Source organism: Sarcophilus harrisii, chromosome 6 (genome assembly GCF_902635505.1).
Source record: "Sarcophilus harrisii chromosome 6, mSarHar1.11, whole genome shotgun sequence".
Taxonomy (NCBI): domain Eukaryota; kingdom Metazoa; phylum Chordata; class Mammalia; order Dasyuromorphia; family Dasyuridae; genus Sarcophilus; species Sarcophilus harrisii.
This window is the reverse complement of record NC_045431.1, coordinates 147,595,311-147,615,744: the sequence shown is the minus strand read 5'-3', so window position 1 is coordinate 147,615,744 and position 20,434 is coordinate 147,595,311. Positions and strand designations below refer to the sequence as shown.

Below are 20,434 nucleotides of genomic sequence, written 5' to 3'. Positions count from 1 at the left end.
TTGACTAAAGGTATGAAATGAAGCCTCACTCTCACCAGTGATATTTCTTTCATGCTTCTGTGTAAGATACCTCTCTTGTCTCTAATAAAGTGATAATGTTGTTTGGTATTTACAATCACAATGATAACTTTGATGATACTTTTATACCTAATTTTGCTCAATGATACCCAATATCAAGGGGAGACAAGAGATTACAAAACAGGAATACTCATGCTTGAAAAAAAAATTCACTAGTGCTGTGGAGAATGTTTTATGCCAAATCCACATTAAATAGGGATGTCCTATATCTGAAAGAGTTCTCCAGATGCTCCTGTTTATAAATGTCATTTTAAAATTATTTTCACTCAAAGCAAATTCTTCAATGAGATTTGCTGTCATTGTAAATAAACTAATAATTCACACAGGAAAAGTGAAGTGGATGAAGACTGTATATTCTTCAATCTAAGATACTGGCCCACTGAACTAATCCATTAGTTTTTCTATCATTCCAGGTATCCTCCTCCTCCAGTAAGAGGAGGAAAATAGGCTGGCTTGCATTTGGGAGACTCTGAAACACTTTCAACAATCCTACATTTTCCCTGCATCTTTTAAATTCCAATATTTATTGAGTAGTTAGTAACCTTGGAAAATCATTAACTCTCAAGAATGAAAACTATAGATGTACCAACGTTTAATGGAAGATGAACAACTGATTTAAATAGGCTACAATAAAATACCAATGATGATTTGTACATAAAAATCAAGGGTTTAGGAATGTGGGGAAGAATAAAAGACATCAGCAGTGGTATGTATGTTATCCCCAGAAAAAGAGATGAATTGATCAAGTGAATGGAAGACATGGCATAATTGATGTAACATTTTTCTTGGTAAAAAGAAGAATTGGGTTTGAAGCTATCCTTAGTCCCTTACATACTGTCAAGTAACTTAACTTTAGTTTCCCCATCAAAAACAGTACCTGCTTCCCAAAGTTGTTGTGAAGATCAAATCAAATAATATAAAGAAAGTGCTCTGTAATCTTAAAATGCTATAATATTAGCTATTATTCTTATGTAACAAGATTGAATATTTGTAAATGGTCAGCTTGGAATACTTCATTGATAGCCATACATAAAAAACAAAGTCTTTCACTACATTGGCTAGATGGTCTATTGAAAGGAGCTTTTAACCTGGGCTTCTTGAACTGAAAAAAAAATGCCTGTTTTTCAATGTAATTGTTTTTGTTTATTTGTTTGTTTTTGTAATAACATAGCTTTTATGCATTAAGAAATATTCTGAGAAAGGGTTTATAGTATTATCAGACTGCCACAGAATTCTGCTACCCAAAAGAGATAAAGAAACACATACTATGTAAAGTATTTATTGAATGCCATAGACAGCAATGAGAAAAATGGAAATGGCATAGGTGCACTGTGACTTATACTGCTGAGTCAGAATGCCCACCATGATTGCATTCTAGATGTAGCAAAATAGGGAAACAATTAGAGGAGGATTACTAAGTGTGCATTCAAGACTAGTTTATGAAATAAGAGGGCTCTGTCACCTGGGATCACCTCTTGTACATCTTTGTATGAAGATGCTGTCATAAAGCATCATTTAGAAGTCCAAAATATTCTGTGAGCCAATAATATATTGTGTCCCACAATGGACTTCTTAAGTTGCTTCAGCTTCATATGATGTTAGTAGTTTAAGGAGCAGAGAAGAAGAGGAAAACCAGAGACTGGAGGAGTTTTATAGAGGGAGATTGAAAAGAAAGAATAATAAGTGTTTTTTTTTCATTTATAAACTTTAAGAAGGGCCTTTGAGAATAAACATTTTGTGAGTCAATAAAAATTTGCTTAGACAATATCAGTCCATGGGAAACCCTGGAAAAATCAATCCCAGCTTTGCTTTCTGTTCCCACATAAAGCTGAAAAAACAAAGTATGATAAAAAAGATTGGGTGGAAACCACATAGGATCAACCCTGAGCCAAACTGGGAAACAGGCCAAGTTGTCTTGTTTCCATTGTCGCTTATCATTAAGATTTTCCTTTCCATCTCAGGTACACCTTCTCCAATCCTCCTCTAACCCTTCTATGACCTTTTCCAATGGTATCTGTATTTTTAAAGGAATCTCCCAATGACAGAAAAACCCTTCACAACTCAAAAGAATGAAACAATAACAATAACACCTATATGTATATTTGGATTTCTATCTATCTATCTATCTATCTTTTAGCCAGAGGCCCTCATTAAGACCAAATACATTATATAGGAATACTGCTATTAGAGATATTTTAGAGAAATTCTATCCTTATGTCCAGGAGGAGGCATTATTTTAGAAATCTGGAATTCAAATGATCTTTCTTTGGGGGGAAATATTGGGAAAGAGAAAAACTGCCTCATTCATTCATTGAACAAATATATATCAAGCCTCTATTAAGTCTTAACTCTTATAACAGTTTCAGAATTAAGAACAGACTCTAACCATATGATGCAGTAACATTGTTATAATCATTGATAATATTTATATATCCCGTTACAGTAACAAAACATTTTAAGCTTTGCCACATAGCTCAGCTTTATGTTATTACTTAGAGAAAGCAAGGTGGTGAGATGGATAGAGTATAAAGCATGGAGTCAGGAAGACCTGAATTCAAATCTATCCTCAGATACTTAGATATTCAGATAAGTCACTTAACTTCTGTCTGCTCCAGTTAGCTGAATTGTACAGTGGAAAATACTAATTATACCTACCTTTCGCGGTTGCTAGACTTTTAAAATCTTAAAATATTGATTAGAGGAGGGAACTTAATGCTCATCCTAAGTCAGACCCAGAGTCACTCTGAACTCCTAGTTTTCTAAGTGTGAGAGCCCAGTATTCTTTCCCCAAAACAACAGTACCTCTCCAAATGAAAGTTTGTCTGTGAGACTTTTTAAAAACTCTATTAAACAATACCTTAAATGAGTACTTGTTTTGTATTTATCAAGTGCCTATTATGTACTTATCGGTATATGTAAAAGGATCATAAGATTGTATTTCTGTTGTTGAAAATTCTGTCAAAGTTCTGTTTTCTATGACAATTATCCTATGATTCTAAGCAGAGACTTTGAACTCATGAGCAGTCAGATGGTGCAGTGGATAGAATATCAGGTCTGGAGTCAGAAATTCCAATGATTTCAGATACTAATTATGTGACTCTGAACAAGTCACTTAATCCTGTTTGCCTCAGTTTCCTCACCTGTAAAATGACCTGGGAAAAGAAATGGTAAACTGCTCCATAATCTTTGCCAAGAAAACTCCTAAAAAGGGGACAAAGAATCCAACACAAGTTAAAATTACTCAACAACTTAGGATTCATCCTCCTCCACATTTTATTGGACTCACAAAAATAGATTCTTCTTCCTTCCTTCCTCACTCCAAAAAGAAATAAATAAGAAAGAGTTTAAGGTAAATAGTAGATTGTAATTCTGTTCTTGGTGCTTCAGGATTACAAATAATGTACATAGTATTGGGCAATCAATAAATATGGGGTTTTGTGCATTGAGAGAGAGAGAGAGAGAGAGAGAGAGAGAGAGAGAGAGAGAGAAATACTTGAAATTTCAATATCCTTCAGTGTGGTAATGTTTTAAGACAAGATTCCCCAAGATTGTTATGGTCCTGACATATTGTAAACATTTTTAGGAGCTAATAAAAGCTTCATTGTTGGACTGAAAAGTGATTTGCATCCACAGTGACATTCATCATAATGATAGCAAATCAGAGATGTGGATTTTGGTTCCCAGTAATGAGGATAGATAATGGAGCTCTCTGATCACTCATTCCTAGTACTCATTGTCTCATGTCATATGACACAGGTATTTGTTGCCCTCCTCCCCAACTTACCACCCTCAGGAACTCTGAAAGAAATTAAGATATTACAAGATTGGGGTTTCTACTTGTTTAAATCTTAATGAATGGGAGCTGTGGGGGGAAATGATTTGAATATTGTTTATAGCTCACACATTTCAAAACATTCATCCTAGTATTTACTTGAAAAGAAATGAACTCCACTAGCAATCAATGCATTTCTTCCTAAAGGGCCCAAAGTGAAGTATCCTAATTAATTTTGTTAAGAAAGACAAGGTATTCAAGGCACCTTGAGCAATACATGTTTTAGAAACAATATTAAGATTGAATATGTACATTTCTCAATACATTCTCATGGAATTAATGAGATTCAGTTTGATAAGTGAATGTAATGAACATTCAGAAATTCATTTCTGCATCCAAGCACAAACCCCATGGGTTATGGTTAGGTACTTTTTTTAGGTCTCAGAAGCTTACTGGGAAGTTTCTGTTTTAGCAGCACAACCTACCACAGACTCCATATTCTTTATCTCAAGTGACTCCTTCAGGCCTTCTGAGCTAGACAGCAGAGGCCGAAAATTTTCTAGGGCTAATAAAGCAATTGTTTTGACTACCAAAGTATATCAGAACCTCATAGTGACATTTACCTCTTCAGTTATTCCTGTGTACCCTTCTGTCATGCTTTCTTGCCTAGGGTCAGGACTTTTGGTTGGCTTCTGGATTTTGCTGCTTGTCCTTCTTAAACTTTTTATACTATGTTTTGATAGCTTTACCTATACCAATGTGTTTATAAAAGCTAGGTGGTACGGTAAATAGTGAGCTAGATCTGAGTTCAAATATGGCGCCAGATATTTAATAGCTTTGTGACTTAAACACATAATTTAACCTTGTTTTTCTCAATTCATCAGCTGGTAAAAATAAAAAGAGCTGAAAAACAAAATGGCACAATACACCAAGATCCCTGTTTTTAAAGCTTAAATAACTGTACTTTATTGAATAGCAATACTATATATCTTTGAAATTGGGCTTGCCAAGACTTTCCAAACTATTTCAGAAATTCTATTAGGATTAATGAAGAGGAAAGATATAAAAGAAGGGGCTTAAGTGTTCAGTTTTCTTTTGCGATTTTGGTATTTGCAACCTAAACCCCACTGTCAATTATTTTAACAATACTCTAACATCTTAGAATTTCATACTTTCTTGACAACCAACCAATGATGGCCCCTTGCAACTCAGCAGAAAAAGTAGCTTAGATATCAGCAGAGGTCATGAAGAGACAAACATGACTTAAATGACTGAACAACAAGTAAAAAATGTGGCTTTTAGAGCATTTTTTTTCTTATTCATTCAAACCTAGAATTGCCAATTCACTAATGACTATTAAGCTGATTTAAATCCTTATATCTGTCTTTTTCTTCATTCTTTATGTTAATTTCTTTAATTTTACTTTGCATTTTAACATCTCGTGTCTTAGGGCAGCACAAATACAGAAGATTTAAGTAGAGCATCTTATAATTGTCAAAGAAAACACTGATATCCTGGACAGATAATGTCCAGTTCTATTATACTTTAAAAATCTTCTTTTCCATTAATGGGATATGTAGTCCCTTACTCCATTTATCCTGCCCTGGACCCCAACAACTTCAACATCAATCCTTTGCCCAACAATACATATACCAATACTCAGAAAAAATTAACTTAATGACTTTTGAATCTTTGGGATTTCCATGTAAAGGCCCAGCCATATTGGCAAAGGAGTGAAAACTAGTTTAGATAGAACTTCTCATAATTCAGTATGGAGTTGCAAAATTATGATTTATTATCATGAAATATTTGATTTCTATACCAATTTTATATACCTATATGTTTGGGGTCTTGTAAAAATTTATTGAGCAAAAGGGGGTCACGAGTGGAAAAATTTTAAGAAACTCTGACATAGACCACTATATATTGGAATTTACCCTTCCCTTAATGTCCTACATCACAGACCATTTACTTCACCTTTGCATCCCAATTAGCCATCATCATTGACTTACTCACCATCTACTTGCCACTCTGTGTATATCCCCCTTTCCACTCTGCACCTCTTTCTCAGTAATCAAGTCAATAATTGTATTGCTTCCAGACAGGATGTGGTAACAGATTACCCTATGGATCCACTCAACATCTTTGTGATTATCTAGATCAAAACTCTCCTTGCTGGCCATACTTTCCCAATAGGTGATGTGCTCTTTGATAACAAGGATTATCTGGCTTTCCCCAATGCTAATTTGCATTCCTTGTACTCAAATGATATGCTGATACTGCCACTGCCCTGGTGAACACTCTCATCATCTCATGCACTATTGAAATAGTCTTTTAAAAATTATTTTTATTTCATTAAATATTTTCCAATGACATATGAAACTTTTTAAACAATTATTTTTTAGAATTTAGAATTTCAAATTCCCTCCCTCCCCCCATCACTCCCTCCTTGAGAAGGAAAGCAATTTGATGTTGATGATATTGATGAAGTCATGCATCACAACAATTTTGATGATTAGTCTCCCTACTTCTACCTCACACCCTAGCAGCTATCCTAAGTAGCAGAGATACAAAATAAAGTAAAAGACATCCTTTGTTCTCAAGACGATGGAGGAGATAACATGCAAACATACATATATAAATCAAGCTACATACAGAATAAATAGAAAATAATTTTAAAAATGAAGGCACTGGAGTTTAGAGGGGAAAGGGAATACATCCTTTGTTCCACTAAGCTATCAAGGTGATCTTCCTAAAGTACAGGTCTAACCATGTCACTCTCTTCTTTTTAAAAATGCCAGTGTGACCTTATTACCTCCAGAGATAAATATAAATTACTCTCTTTGGCTTTAAAATTTTTCCTAATCTGGCCCCTTTCTACCTTTTTAATCTTTTTATACCTCATTCCCTTTTACATATAAAGTGACCCAATGACCCTAGCCTCCTATCTGTTCCTTAAACAAGACACTGTTTCTTGATTTTGTGCATTTTCACTGTCTCTGTTTCCACTGCCTGGAATTTTCTCCCTCTTCTTTTTTGCCTCCTGGTTTCTCTGACTTCTTTGAAATTTCAGGTAAAATCCACTTTTGAGCTGAAGCCTTTCCCCATTCCCTTTCATGTTAGTAATTTTGCTTTGGCATTGTCTCCAATTTATCTTGTTAATTCAGCTATTTGCATATTGTCTCCCTCATTAGATGGGAGCAAGTACTGTTTTTGGTCTTTGGGTTTCTTTTTTGTTTGTTTGTTTGTTTATTTGTTTTATTCCTGGCACTTAGAAGACTATCTGGCACACAGTAAAAATTGGTTGAATTGACTATGTACAAGAAAAATTAAGCTGAGAGCAGTTAAATGGACTAGGATCAAAGTTCATGATACAATGAGAGTAGAACTTTAGTTACTTAAATCAGTTCCATTGTCTCTATTTATTTGGCAGAAATATTTGCTTAGGGTAAATTAGTAGTTAAATTTAGTGTATTAGTTATGATATATTCTCTACTAGATTATCCTGGTAGATGTAGCAGAGTATAAGCACCTTGATTGGAAAGACTGGTTTTTGTTTCAAGTTTCTATTCAGTGCTTCGAATATAGTAGAGACTCAATAAATACTTGCTGGATTTAATTTATTTCAAACTCTCATTCATCTTCAATATTTGCTAAAGTGCTTTCTCCTCACCCACCTCTTGGCTATTCTCTTTGGTGGAAGAACAGTCTGCCTCAATTATTTTTCATAGATTTCTTCTTTGTTCATGACAACCTTGAATCATACTATTAAATTTAACATTAAAGGGAAAAGCACTTTCATAAACTTTCATGTGAGATCTTAAAACATTAGCTGAAGTAGTGAGGGCCACTTTGTAGTCATGTGACTCTGGGAAACATATTTAATCTCTGGGCTTTCATTTCTTCATCTTTAAAAGGAGAAGATATATCCATTCATTCATTCAGGTGGCTAGAAGGGTTCAGTGGATAGAACACTGGGCCTGGAGTCAGTAATACCTAAGTCACATCAATTTTTTTATAATAATAGCTTTTTATTTTTCAAAAATACATGCAAAACATGTTTTACCAAATTGGATTGCTTGCTATCTGGGGAAGAAGAAGGAGACAAAGAAGAAAGAAAATTAAAACACAGAGTTTTGCAGGGATGAATGTTGAGGAATTATTAAAAAATTCATGCAATCTGGGGAAAGGGGTAGGGGGAAGGAAAGGAAAAGTTGGAACAAAAGGTTTTGCAATTATCAATGCTGAAAAACTACCCCTGCATATATCTTGTAAATAAAAAGCTATAAAAAATTATGCAAATATAGTTTTCAATATTCATCTCTGAAAAATCTTGTGTTCCAATTTTTTCTGACTCCCTTCCCACTTTACCCTTCCTCTAGACAGCAAGTAATCCAATATAAGTTAAACATGTGCAATTCTTCCAAACATATTTCCACTTTAACATGTTGCACAAGAAAGATCAGATCAAAAAGGGAAAAAAATGAGAAAGAAAAAAAATTAAGCAAACAACAACAAAAAAGGTGAAAATATTTTGTTGGGATCTATATTTAGTACCCATAGTCATTTTTCTAAATGAGATGGCTCTCTCCATCACAAGACTATTTAATTTGACCTGAATTATCTCATAGTTGAAAAGAATCAAGTCCATCACAGCTGATCATCATATAATCTTCTTGTGCTGTGCACAATGTTCTCTTGTTTCTATTAACTTCACTTAGCATCAGGTCATTTAAGTCTCTCCAGGTCTTTCTGAGATAAGCCTGCTGATCATTTATTTTTTGAAAATAGCTTTTTATTTTCTAAATACATGCAAAGATGATTTTCAACATTCACACTTGCAAAACCTTGTGTTTCAAATTTTGTTCCTTTCCTCCCTCCCTCTCCTAGATAGCAAGCAATCCAATATAGGTTAGCCATGTACAATTCTTCTAAATATGTTCCCACATTTATCATGCTGCACAAGAAAAATCAGGTCAAAAAGGGAAAAAGTAAGGAAAAAACAAAGGTGAAAAGACTATGTTGTGATTCACATTCAGTCCCACAGTCCTCCTTCTGGATGCAAATGGCTCTCTCCATCATAAGGCTATTGGAATTGGCCTGAATCACTTCATTGTTAAAAAGAACCAAGTCCATCACAGTTGCCGCTGATCAATAATTATATTCCATTATATTCGTATAAACATAACTTATTCAGCCATTCCCCAATTGATAGGCATACACTCAGTTTCCAGTTCCTTATCACTACAAAAAGGGCTACTATAAATATGTTTGCACATATGGATGCTTTTTCCTTTTTTATAATCTCTTTGGTATATAGGCCCAGTAGACACATTGTTGGATCACAGGATATACACACTTCTGTATCTATCTGGGCATACTTCTAAACTGCTGAGCTTAAATCTTGTCTCAGAAAAGTACTAGATTACCAGTATCCTTATCAAGATAACCTCATGGATAGTGTTCCAGTAGTCATAAAGAATCAGACACCACACAAATTCATTCATTCAACAAGCATTTTCCAGACACCTACAATGTTTAAAGCATTATGGTAGTAGGCATAGGAGATAGCATTGTTGATGTGTTGGAACCATAGAGAAGATAACCATGGGCCCACTGTATAAGTGGTTTTACTGTAAATTAATGGTGTTGAACTCAAATAGAAATAAGGTCCACTAATCTTTAAAAGGGAAAAATAAGAAAAATTTTATCCTTAAGAAATATGTAGTCTATTATTAGAGGAGGAGCATGAAACCACATATACACAGGTAAATAAATATAAAAATACATATGGAACAAATAAAAATAATTTGTGGGTAGGGAAGAGCCAAATACTAACATTGCACAAAGATCTTTGTGGTCTTTTCCAGCTTGAAACTTTCTGTTCTTGTGTTTTTGAAGTTTTTGGGATGTTCTTAAAATCCCAAAGTAATGTTTTGCTAATCTTTGGTGTTAGCTTCTAGCTAAAAAGTATAGTTTTTTCCATTTAGCAAGAGTCCATTTTCATATAAAACATTCTAGGAAAAATGAGAATGTATCTTTGGAACACCCAAACGATCAATGCTAAAATAATCCCACGTTTACCTAACAAGCAATCAGGTTTTTTTAATTTTATTTACTACTTTGGACAAATATCAAAACATTACAATTCCAGGGTAGAGTTTCAGGTGGTTCAAGTTGTTTCATATATTTCAACTATTGTTAATAGAGAAATTGATCATTAATCAGGGCCCACTTTCTGGAAGGTTTCACTCTAAAGTAGTAGTGTCAAACTCAAATAGAAATGGAGTCAACTAATACATAATAAGGATCCCAGTAGTCCACATATTGACTTAGTTTTAAAATATAACAAATTTTTGGCATTTTTATTTTGTTAAATTTTTCCTAGCCAAAGGTAACATGTTCCCCACCTTTCCTCTAAACTGTCATTTCATATACCTTATGGATCTGAAACTGGAAGGCCCTTTAGGGATACTTTAGTCCAATAATCCAATCCTATGGATGGGGAAACTGAGGCACAGTGTAGTTGAGTTATTTTGTTCAATATTCAAAGTTAATAAGTTGCAAATCCTGGATTTGTATGCTAACTCCAAATCTCATGTTCTTTCTCCTGTAATATGTTTCCACTCATGGCTAACTATCTTAGTTATCAACGAACCATTATTTTCTCTGCCCCCAAACTAACTGATACCACTAGGGAATCAAATCTATAATGTTAACTTTGTTAAAAATACATTCTAGTAAACGGAACTGATTTATTGTCCTTTCTGTTTATGTTGCTTTCATTAGTTGGGCCTTTTGTAGGGTTTTGAATGGGAGTGTGGGAGTGAATATAGGAGAACTAGGAAGTCACACAGGCATATGAGATTTACAAAGGCAGGAATAGAATATACAGAAGCAAGATTCTAAGGAAAAGGCTGAGAGCAAGTCTGTTTTAAGAAGTCTGTGTTGTTTTCTTTCAGAATTACATAACACAATGCTCTTCCTGCATCATTGTTTTGCCCTTTCTCTTAAAAACTGAACTGAATTAATGTTATGAATTTAATTAAAGGACATGTATTAATTTATTTTCAAAAAAGCATCAATTATTATTTTTAATTTATATTTCAACTATTAATTATTTTAAGTTTCACAAGGCAAGCAACTAAAATAAAAGTATACATACTAGAAAAAAAAGAAAACATGAAATATTCACCAATTTGTTAAGAAAATTAAACCAAAATATTTCTATCTCTTCTCCCTTTCTGCCATCCTACTTGCTAGAAATACAAATATGCACACACATTTATTTTAAAATATATAGACACATAGGCAGAGAAGCATGTATTTTATTTATTATAAATGAAATTTCAGAGGAAAAATGGCTAAGCCTATTTGAAAAAGATTAAGGGAAAAAAATACACCAGGATATAGCAGGCAGTCATGTGTTTCAAGTGAAATAAAATATTCCACTGCATAAGTTGTCAAGTCATCATGGTCTGTAGGGATATTTTAACTGGCTATCAAGAGGGTAAGACTGTCATATAATCAATCCCTCCATAACCCTTTTTGCACAAGTGGTCATGGAATCCCTTCAGCTAGTAAATGAAGGTTGGGAGAAAAAGCAATTTGTGAAAAGAAGTTATATATAATATTTGAAATTGTACTTGGTTTATTCCTTGTATAACTCACATGTTAAACTCTGTCACGTTTCCTCTGGAAGGTCTTCAGCAATCTAGCTATCAATTTTTTAATTGTGAACTATCTATCCTCCCCCCAACTAATACCACTGCCCCAGTTCTATAAGCCCAATAAAACTCTATCAACTATTCAAATGAAGTATGTCAAAAATATGTCTCATCTTCCAGCATGATTCCCCAGCTGTGGCTAGCTTCCCTCTCATATTAAATAAAGTTTCCATAATTATAACCAACAATTATAATAAGTATTTAAGACTCACAAAGCACTTTATGTACCATATCCCATGTGGATATCATGGCATTCCTGGAATTTTGGAACTATTAACATTATTATTCTCATTTTAGATAAGGAGGTGACACTTATTTCCGCTTATTTCCACTATCCAAGGCCAACAGTGTTTACTCCACTCTGCCTAGCCATATTGCTGAACTCCTAGGCTAGAAAACTTTGAGTTACTACTGTCTTTTGAACTTCAAGGATTAGATCTTGCCACTTTCTTCATAGCATCTCTCAAATTTATCCCTTCCACTCGATCTTGACAATCAAGTACAAAGTTTTAGTCAAAAACTTGTTAAAACCTCTGACTCTCAAAAAATTCAACCGAGATGTAGTATCAGATAGAAAAGTCACTTGGAAATGTCTGTTTTATTTCTCAAATTAAAAATGAAATAAAATAAAAAAAAACATAGAGGAGACAGTGCTGGCATCCATAGCAAGAGTTATCCAATTTTTATTTAAGCATTTAAATGACATTCTAAAAGAATGGACTTCTAGATAATTGAGGTTTAACTTTTTACTTCCATAACATTTATAAATTACTTTTGATGGAAATCTTTTTCAAAGATATCCACACTAATTGTGTGGATCATATATGAGACTCACACCTTGCTTTTTAGAGAGAAAAGTATTATATCATTTTTGTATTAAGAGTACATTCTACAGTCTTGATGATTTAGGGTTATAATTACATGCTTCAATTATTGTACTGTGCTTTAATATAGTGACGACCTTGGAGAATATAGTATTCAGCACTCTCATCTTCTCTCTTATTGCAGTATTTTTCTTATTCCTATTTCCCCCCTTTGTCTCCCTTCTCTGTGAATCATCATCTCTCATTGCTATCTAGACATCTGATTTTAACAGGTAAGGAAAGATAGAATAGCAATAGAAGTCAATGGTGTCGATTCATGGCCCAAATCACAGAACTGTAGTCAGGTTAATACTCTTAATGAGGGAACCATACCTTATTATTATTATTATTATTATTAGTCTACAGTAGGATGTCACTTACAGACAGCTTTTAAAATCAGACTTAGATCAAGTTGAACTGATATTCTTTAAACTGAGAGATTGTAATTCTAGGATTTAAGACTATTTTGGGGGATAGACAGAATGATGGTAGTGTGAGGCTTTATTATATTCAAGTAATGAACCTTGGAGCTGTCTAATTTTCTGGGTAGTTTTCCTGCTGCATCATTATTTTCCCCCTTGAATAATAATACTACTTCTTGGCCTCTAACTTGGCCTCTCTAAAAAGACAAAGAAAAATAGCCATATGTACAAAAAAATTTGAAATAGCTCTTTATGGGGAAGCAAGTATCTAGAAACTAAAGATGTTCCCATTAACTGGTGAATCGCTGAACAAACTATGGTATATAAAGATAACAGAATGATATTTTGTTGTAAGAAATAATTAAAGAGATAAGTACAGAAAAAAATATGTGAAGATTTATTTGAACTGAAGAATACTGAAGTTAGCAGAACTAGAGAAATTTAGAAATAGTTTTGACAGAATTAAGAACATTGATCAACACATGGACTAATCATAATGAATGCTGTTCATCTCCTGATGTGCATTTTTAGACATGACCAATGTGGGATTTTTTTTTAATGTGATTGTATAACCTTCTTACAAAGGTATTTGTAGGGTAAAGATTTTATGCAGCAGCAATGATGGAAGTGTTTCAGACACTGGATGCAGGGATATCATTTACATTCTCCAGTGTACTCTGCCTGCCCACTTTTCCTACAGACACTGTGTTTTTGTGAGGAGTGTGCTCTAGGCTTGTGGGGAGCAGATGTTTTCTATCTATGGTTCTTATGGTGTTAGCAAATGTCTGTATCCTCTGAGTAACACTAAAAGGTAGGCATTTGAGAGGGCTTTTGAGCTGCTGTTTAATAGTTCAGAACCCCTGCATACCTTAGACCCTGTTTAGCCATATTCCAACTTTCTATCCCTGCTGCAGTATGGTTGCCAAATTTTCTATTTCAAAGTAGAAACTTCCTGTTTTCTATCTGATTGGTGCCACTTTGTGATTTCAGAAATTAAACCCAACTCACTTGGTCAAATTGATCCCAGAATATTCATAATACTTGGATTAAATCAACTGCTTTGAACCCCACATCCCTGCTCTTGTTGCTAATTGAGGGGTATGAAAGGGAGTGATTATAATAAATAACCAAATTAATGATAAGGTAGAAATGAAGAAAGATGCTACCTATAACTGAAAAACAGAAGTATGAATAGAGTAAATAATAAAGTAAATACATACATATGCATGCATATACATATACACCTTAAAGTGTTTGATAGCAGGGAGAAGGAAGACAAAAAGGAGAAAAAATTTGTATAATATGTTTAAAAAGGAATATCATGTTGATAAGTTGCACATATGAGATTTGCTGTTTCATGTGCAATCACCTTTGAAAAAAATACCATATTATGGAAATGCATGTTTAATTCCATCAATAAAAAAAAAAGTAATTGTTTAAAAGAACATTAAATATAGAAATATCGAAGATTTTTTTTCTGTATTCTAGTTCTTTTTCTGTCCAAAAGTTAGCCTTTTTTTGTGGAGAAGTGAGTTATAAACTATTTTTGGGGTTTTTATTCTTTTTTCATAAAGGAAAGTTCTTTGGAAGAAGATGAAGATGAGGGTAGAGATCTACTGGGAAACATAGATGATGTAAAAACAAAAAAATACCAATGAAAACTTAATGAGCAAAAATTAAATGAAATAAGGAATACCTTACTCTATAGTTGGCTTCAAAATAAACTGCAGAGATACCCCAATCCCCCTACACCCAACAGTCTCTTAAATTGAGGCTCCTAGATTCTTCAAATGATTTGACTGAAACCAACTGAACAATAACATTTTCCAAAAATCTCTGCATACCCCATTTTCTATTTCTAAGTAGAAACTTCCTGTTTCCTAACTGATTGATGCCATTTTGTCTGTGATTTCAGGAATTAAACTCAACTCACTTGATCAAATTGATCCCAGAATATTCATAATTCCTGGAACCAACTGCTCTGAACCCACAAAATGCATTAACTTTCTTTCTAGTTCTTTGCATTAGAAATTAAATGAAAATTGTGTTCTCTCTCTACCTCCCAACAAAATTTCTTCCAAATTCTTAAGTGATCATATTTAAAATAATGCAAAAATACATGGAAAAAACAAAGAATAAAAATAATACTTGACAAATGTATAATTTGGGGGTATGAGGAAATCAGGGTTAAGTGATTTCCTGAGGGTCATACAGCTAATAAGTGTCAATTCAGTATGTGAAGTTAAATATAGGCAAAAATAATGAGAACAATCCTTAGTGTTTGGTTTTACTTTTAATATATTCTATCCTGTATGTAATGAACAAAGTAGGAGCATAAACAACTTCAACTTTTTAGGTAAAAAGTACTCACTTTCTTGATGGTGCATTTCTTGTTGGAGATATCTAAGATCATAGTGTGGTATCTCAGCTTTGAATATAGAGGTAAGAATGGCATCAAGTTCTTCTAAAGAGGCCTGTTTCAAATAAGATAGACAAGTTGGGAAAAGTAAATAAATCCATCTTTATTGCAATATAAATTTTAATTTATTACATGGGATCCAATAACAATATATCTAACACATAAATATAACATTAATATCACATAATCTTAATTATATAGTATTTAAATGATACTAATATACCTTTATGAAATAATTCTAAGATAAATAAATCTTTCATTATATTGATTCACTCATCAAATATTCATTAAGCATTTATTGCATGAAAAACACTTTGATAAAAAATGTAAAATTTATAAACAAAAACATAGTTCTGATCTCATTGAATATACAGTCAACTAGACACAATTATTGATCATTTAAATGCATGAGATTTCATAATTACATTTTACAGGATTGCTAAGCTCATTGGTGTGAAAAAGAATACATTCTTTTATTACTATTTCATTTATTACTATCCCACCTCTGAAAAGAGAGGTGAGGCAGAAGAGGAGAATATTCTATTACTTTTAAGTGAAATCAGTCATTTCATTATTAGTTTTACTTTATTATTTTATTTTCTTAGAAGAGATCTCTCATAAATTGTGGAAAATCTATATGTTTGAAATGTAAAAATAAAAAAAATAACAAAACTTTAACAAAGAATTACATAATAATTTCATTAGAATGTGCAAAAAAGTATTATTAGCACTCTAATAAATAAGTAAAATAACTCCTAGCCTAAAGGGATAAGGGAAGACTTCAGGTTAGAGATGCAATTGATATTATCCAAAAATTAATAACTGGAGGAAAACTGGACATAAGAAGCATGGGATTTTCTTTTTACCTAATCATTTTCTCTAATATTTAGTAACTATGAATGATAAATGCCCTCAGAAAATTAGGATAATATTATGGTTTATTTGAAAAATAAATATAACATAATCTAAATACTGAGCAAGCAAATAGGATTGTTGTCATTAAATTATTGTCCAGTAATGTCCAGCTCTTCACGATCCCTTTTGGATTACTTTTTTTTCTTTTTGGCAGAGATACTGTAGTAATTTGCTATTTCCTTTTTCAACTCATTTTATAGACGAAGAAAATGAAGCAAACTGGCATAAATGACTTGACCAGGGTCACACAGTTAATAAGAAGAGTCTGGGGCTATATTTGAATTTCTCCAGCCATGGTACCCTGTGCCACCTAGTTTCTATAAGCAAGATTGTTTCAAAGTACAGATTTCAGAAGTTTATAAAGACTTTTTAATGCTATAGAGGATTACGGTTGTATAGTGGAAAGGGTACAAGCTTTTGAGTTAGAGGATCTCGGTTCAGATTTATTCTGAGATGACCTTGACAAGTCATTTAACCTCTTTAGGCCCCACTTTCCTCATCTGTTAAATAAATGAAGGAGTTGGACAAGATGCCCTTTGAGATCTCTTCCAGCTCTAGGGCTATCAATCTACACAATATAAAATGTTGAGCCTGATCCTTTGACCTATGTCATAAATGTGCAGAAGGGAACTCATGTGTGAGTCATGTTTGGAAAAAAAAAAGACAAGGCTTCTCATGACCCTTATTTTCCCTTTACAGCAGTTCTAGGAACAACTTTTCCCCACAATCTCTTAATTTTTAGCAAAATTATGCACACTAAGTATTTTTTGTTTGACTTTTGTTATTGTTATTATGTAGTTATATTACAGGGAACCATGAGATGATTGAAAATTATATATTACTTCTGCTTGAGAATTGATCTGGGCTATGCAAGCAAAGTTTTCTTCCTCCCTGGATCTATAGAATATTTACATATGGTGCCATAAGAAAAAGATCAAGGATATAGTTCATATATAAGCTTTCTAGTCCTTTGACCTATATAGATATGCTTTCTACATGCAGCATTGCACATTGGCTTAAATTTCTACAATTCTGTAAAACTTAATGGCTTAAAAGGTGTTAATTAGCCATGTTATATTCTCTCAACAACTCCCCAAATTCTTAAGTTGTGATTAATGATGATCTTGTTGATCCTCCTATAGTTAGAATGAGAGATCACAAGCATATGTCTGAAAAAATATACACGGAGAGATTCTCTTTTAGGTATAAACTTCAAATCCCTAATGAGACAGAAAAATTCATTGAAGAGACAAAGATTGTCCCCCTTCTTTTAATCATGGTTTAATTTAAACACAGGTCTGTGTTCATGTATAGGTGTTAGTAGTTTGTGCTTAATTGAAGTAATAGTAGTACTTAATTGAAAAAATAAAAAACAAATTAACAGCTTTATCCATTGATTTTCCAAATTGGCACCCATAGGCCCTTGAGAAGAATGAGACTAAAATTCAGTGTTCTCAAGTAGAACTTCTGGAGTAAAATGAAGTTTGCTTTCTTGCCAACCATTTATCAACAATTCACTTAGAAATGAGAGACAGTAAATGAAAATCCTTTTTAATCTATGTGAGATCATACCTGGCCAGTCTACAAAGCTTTTAACCAGAGTGGGCTTTCCTAATGGACTTCCGGAAAGGGAGCAAGGAAAGCCTATTTGTAAATAAGATCCATTCTGCTTGATTTTCGCTTTTGACTACATTGTATGGTATTAAATACCCACATATGGATCCTTGCAGATCCATAGAGGAAAAAGCCCAATCTTAATTGTCACTGGTGGGAGGTGGGGAAGGGGATATTGAAGGTTGGAGCAAACTGATAATTTAAAAAAAAGTTGTTCAATGGATTTCTGCTGTATCAAAAGCTAACTATTTTACAGAATTATTGGAGCTCTGCATAGGGAGATACCACATTTTCTGAAAGCTTTCATTTGACCTGAATAATCCTTGGAAGTTCTGTTATTACCTTATAGCTGCTGGCAATAACACAACTGTGAAAGCTAGTTATGATGTGGTTATTTGACACTTCACCAAAATGTCCAGAAATATAGAAAGTGAGAGAGCCTGCAAGGAGTGTTAGACATAGACAAGACTTAAGATTCTCAAAAAACTCCCACATTTTTTTTTACTCTTTTCAAGTAGACATTTTCTCTGAAATGGGCCTTTGGAGACCCAGGGCAACAGAAAAACTTCTGGATTTCTTCCTGTTTTCTTGAAAGTCTGTTCTAGGTTGGACAGGACTCCACCCAACTGGGAAATCTAATTTCTATTTAGAGTATAGAGTATAAAAATAGAATATATATGTAGACTAGAGTCCAGTCTGAGTAAGATCCTTGCCTAGGGAAGGAATCTCTGTCCTTGAACCTCTCCATTAGAGTTTAGGGTGACTTAGATTCTGAAAATGAAAACTAATTAGAGTGATCCAGATGGAAATGACTTCTGCTGGACAGATGCTGTAAAGCTGCTGAGTCTCATGATCAAGCTACATTCTCAGCAGGAGGAGCTGAAGACTTTTAGCTCATCTTCTAATTAAATATTCATCTATCAGGGTTGAGTTTCACTTGTTAGAAGAGTTCTTTATCAGAAGGTTCTCACCTGATTTAAGATGATTCAGAATAGTGAGAAAGCACCTGTCATCAATTTATTGAATAAGTAGTCCAATTAATAAATTGATTATTTCCAGAAAATATCCAGAAAAAAATAAAGTCTATTCTCAACTACACTCAGTTCCTTGAATATTTCATTCACTGTGATTCCTTCAACTACTATCAAGATCAAGGGTTCTTAATTTGGGGTTCCTGACCTTTTTAAAAATATTAATACTTTGGTAATTACCCTACCATAATTGGTTTTCATTGTGACCCTATGTCTTTTTTATGCAGTTAAAATTCATTATTTTGAGAAAATGTTCATAGGCCTTATCAAACAAAAGGCTTCATTCAGACTTTAAATGCCAGTTACCTCTTGATCTTTCTCCACCTCCTGACACCTGCATTCCTGATAACTTTTGTATGTTGCTGCCCTTGCTCTTCCATTAGATCAAAACTCCTTGAAAAGAGGGACTGTCTTTTTATTAATTATATCCCCAGCACTAAGTCCAGTGCTTATTACATAGTAGCCACTTAATAAAAGTTGATTAGATTAATTTTCAGTGGGAGCATTCATACCTCAGAAATAGGTATACTCTACAAATCAGAGCCTGGTTTACTCTTAATCATTGTCTAGACTTAAGGAAGTGATGAAAAAAAGATAATAATGCAGATTAAACTTAAAACTATGCCGTGAATATCTTTTCCTCTTTTGAGCCAGTTGTCCAACATTTATTATCATGCCTCTGAGGCTACAACAATAAAAATATGAAGATCTTATCTAGATGCACATAGTTTCCAAGTATACATCTCCAGTTTTATCCTTTCTCCTGCCTTCAGATTTCTGTCTCAAATTATAGATGTCATAATTTTTAACTAAATGTCTTACCAGTACATCAGAATTTTATATATATATATGATGAAGCTTATTAATCTTCCCCCAAAACTTGTTCCCTACTTGTAAAGAGTCCAATCATTCAACTAGTCACCCAGGATTGAAAGTTTGTTGTTATCTTTGATCTGCCATTTTTACCTTCATGGAATCTCTTGTATCTATCTAATCTCTTCTCTTTCTATTCTAAGTTATTGGAATATTATGAATCCAAAAACATGACTTCTTAGGTTACTGCTTGCTTCATTTTTCCATCTACCACCAAATTCATCCTTCAGCTCACTGTTCATACTGATTCCCTTTAAAGGATTGACTTCCCAATGATAAGGATATTGGACTTGGAGTCAAAAGAGGTCTGATCGGCCATCCTCAGCAACGAGATCAACCAAATCATTTCTAATGGAGCAGTAATGAACTGAACTAGCTATGCCCAGAAAAAGAACTCTGGGAGATGACTAAAAACCATTACATTGAATTCCCAATCCCTATATTTATGCACACATGCATTTTTGATTTCCTTCACAAGCTAATTGTACAATAATTCAGAGTCTGATTCTTTTTGTACAGCAAAATAACGTTTTGGTCATGTATACTTATTGTGTATCTAAGTTATATTTTAATATATTTAACATCTACTGGTCATCCTGCCATCTAGGGGAGGGGGTGGGGGGGTAAGAGGTGAAAAATTGGAACAAGAGGTTTGGCAATTGTTAATCCTGTAAAGTTACCCATGTATATATCCTGTAAATAAAAGGCTATTAAATAAAA

At 33.5% G+C, this 20,434-nt stretch overlaps 1 protein-coding gene across 1 annotated transcript in view; it reads right to left on the bottom strand.

Moving 5' to 3' along the window:
- BANK1 (B cell scaffold protein with ankyrin repeats 1) overlaps positions 1-20,434 on the bottom strand; it is a 185,468-nt gene that overhangs the window by 26,384 nt on the left and 138,650 nt on the right. Inside the window, exon 6 of the mRNA XM_031943850.1 lies at positions 15,234-15,336. Coding sequence (XP_031799710.1) covers positions 15,234-15,336 — 103 coding nt within the window. The remainder of the gene's footprint in view (positions 1-15,233; positions 15,337-20,434) is intronic.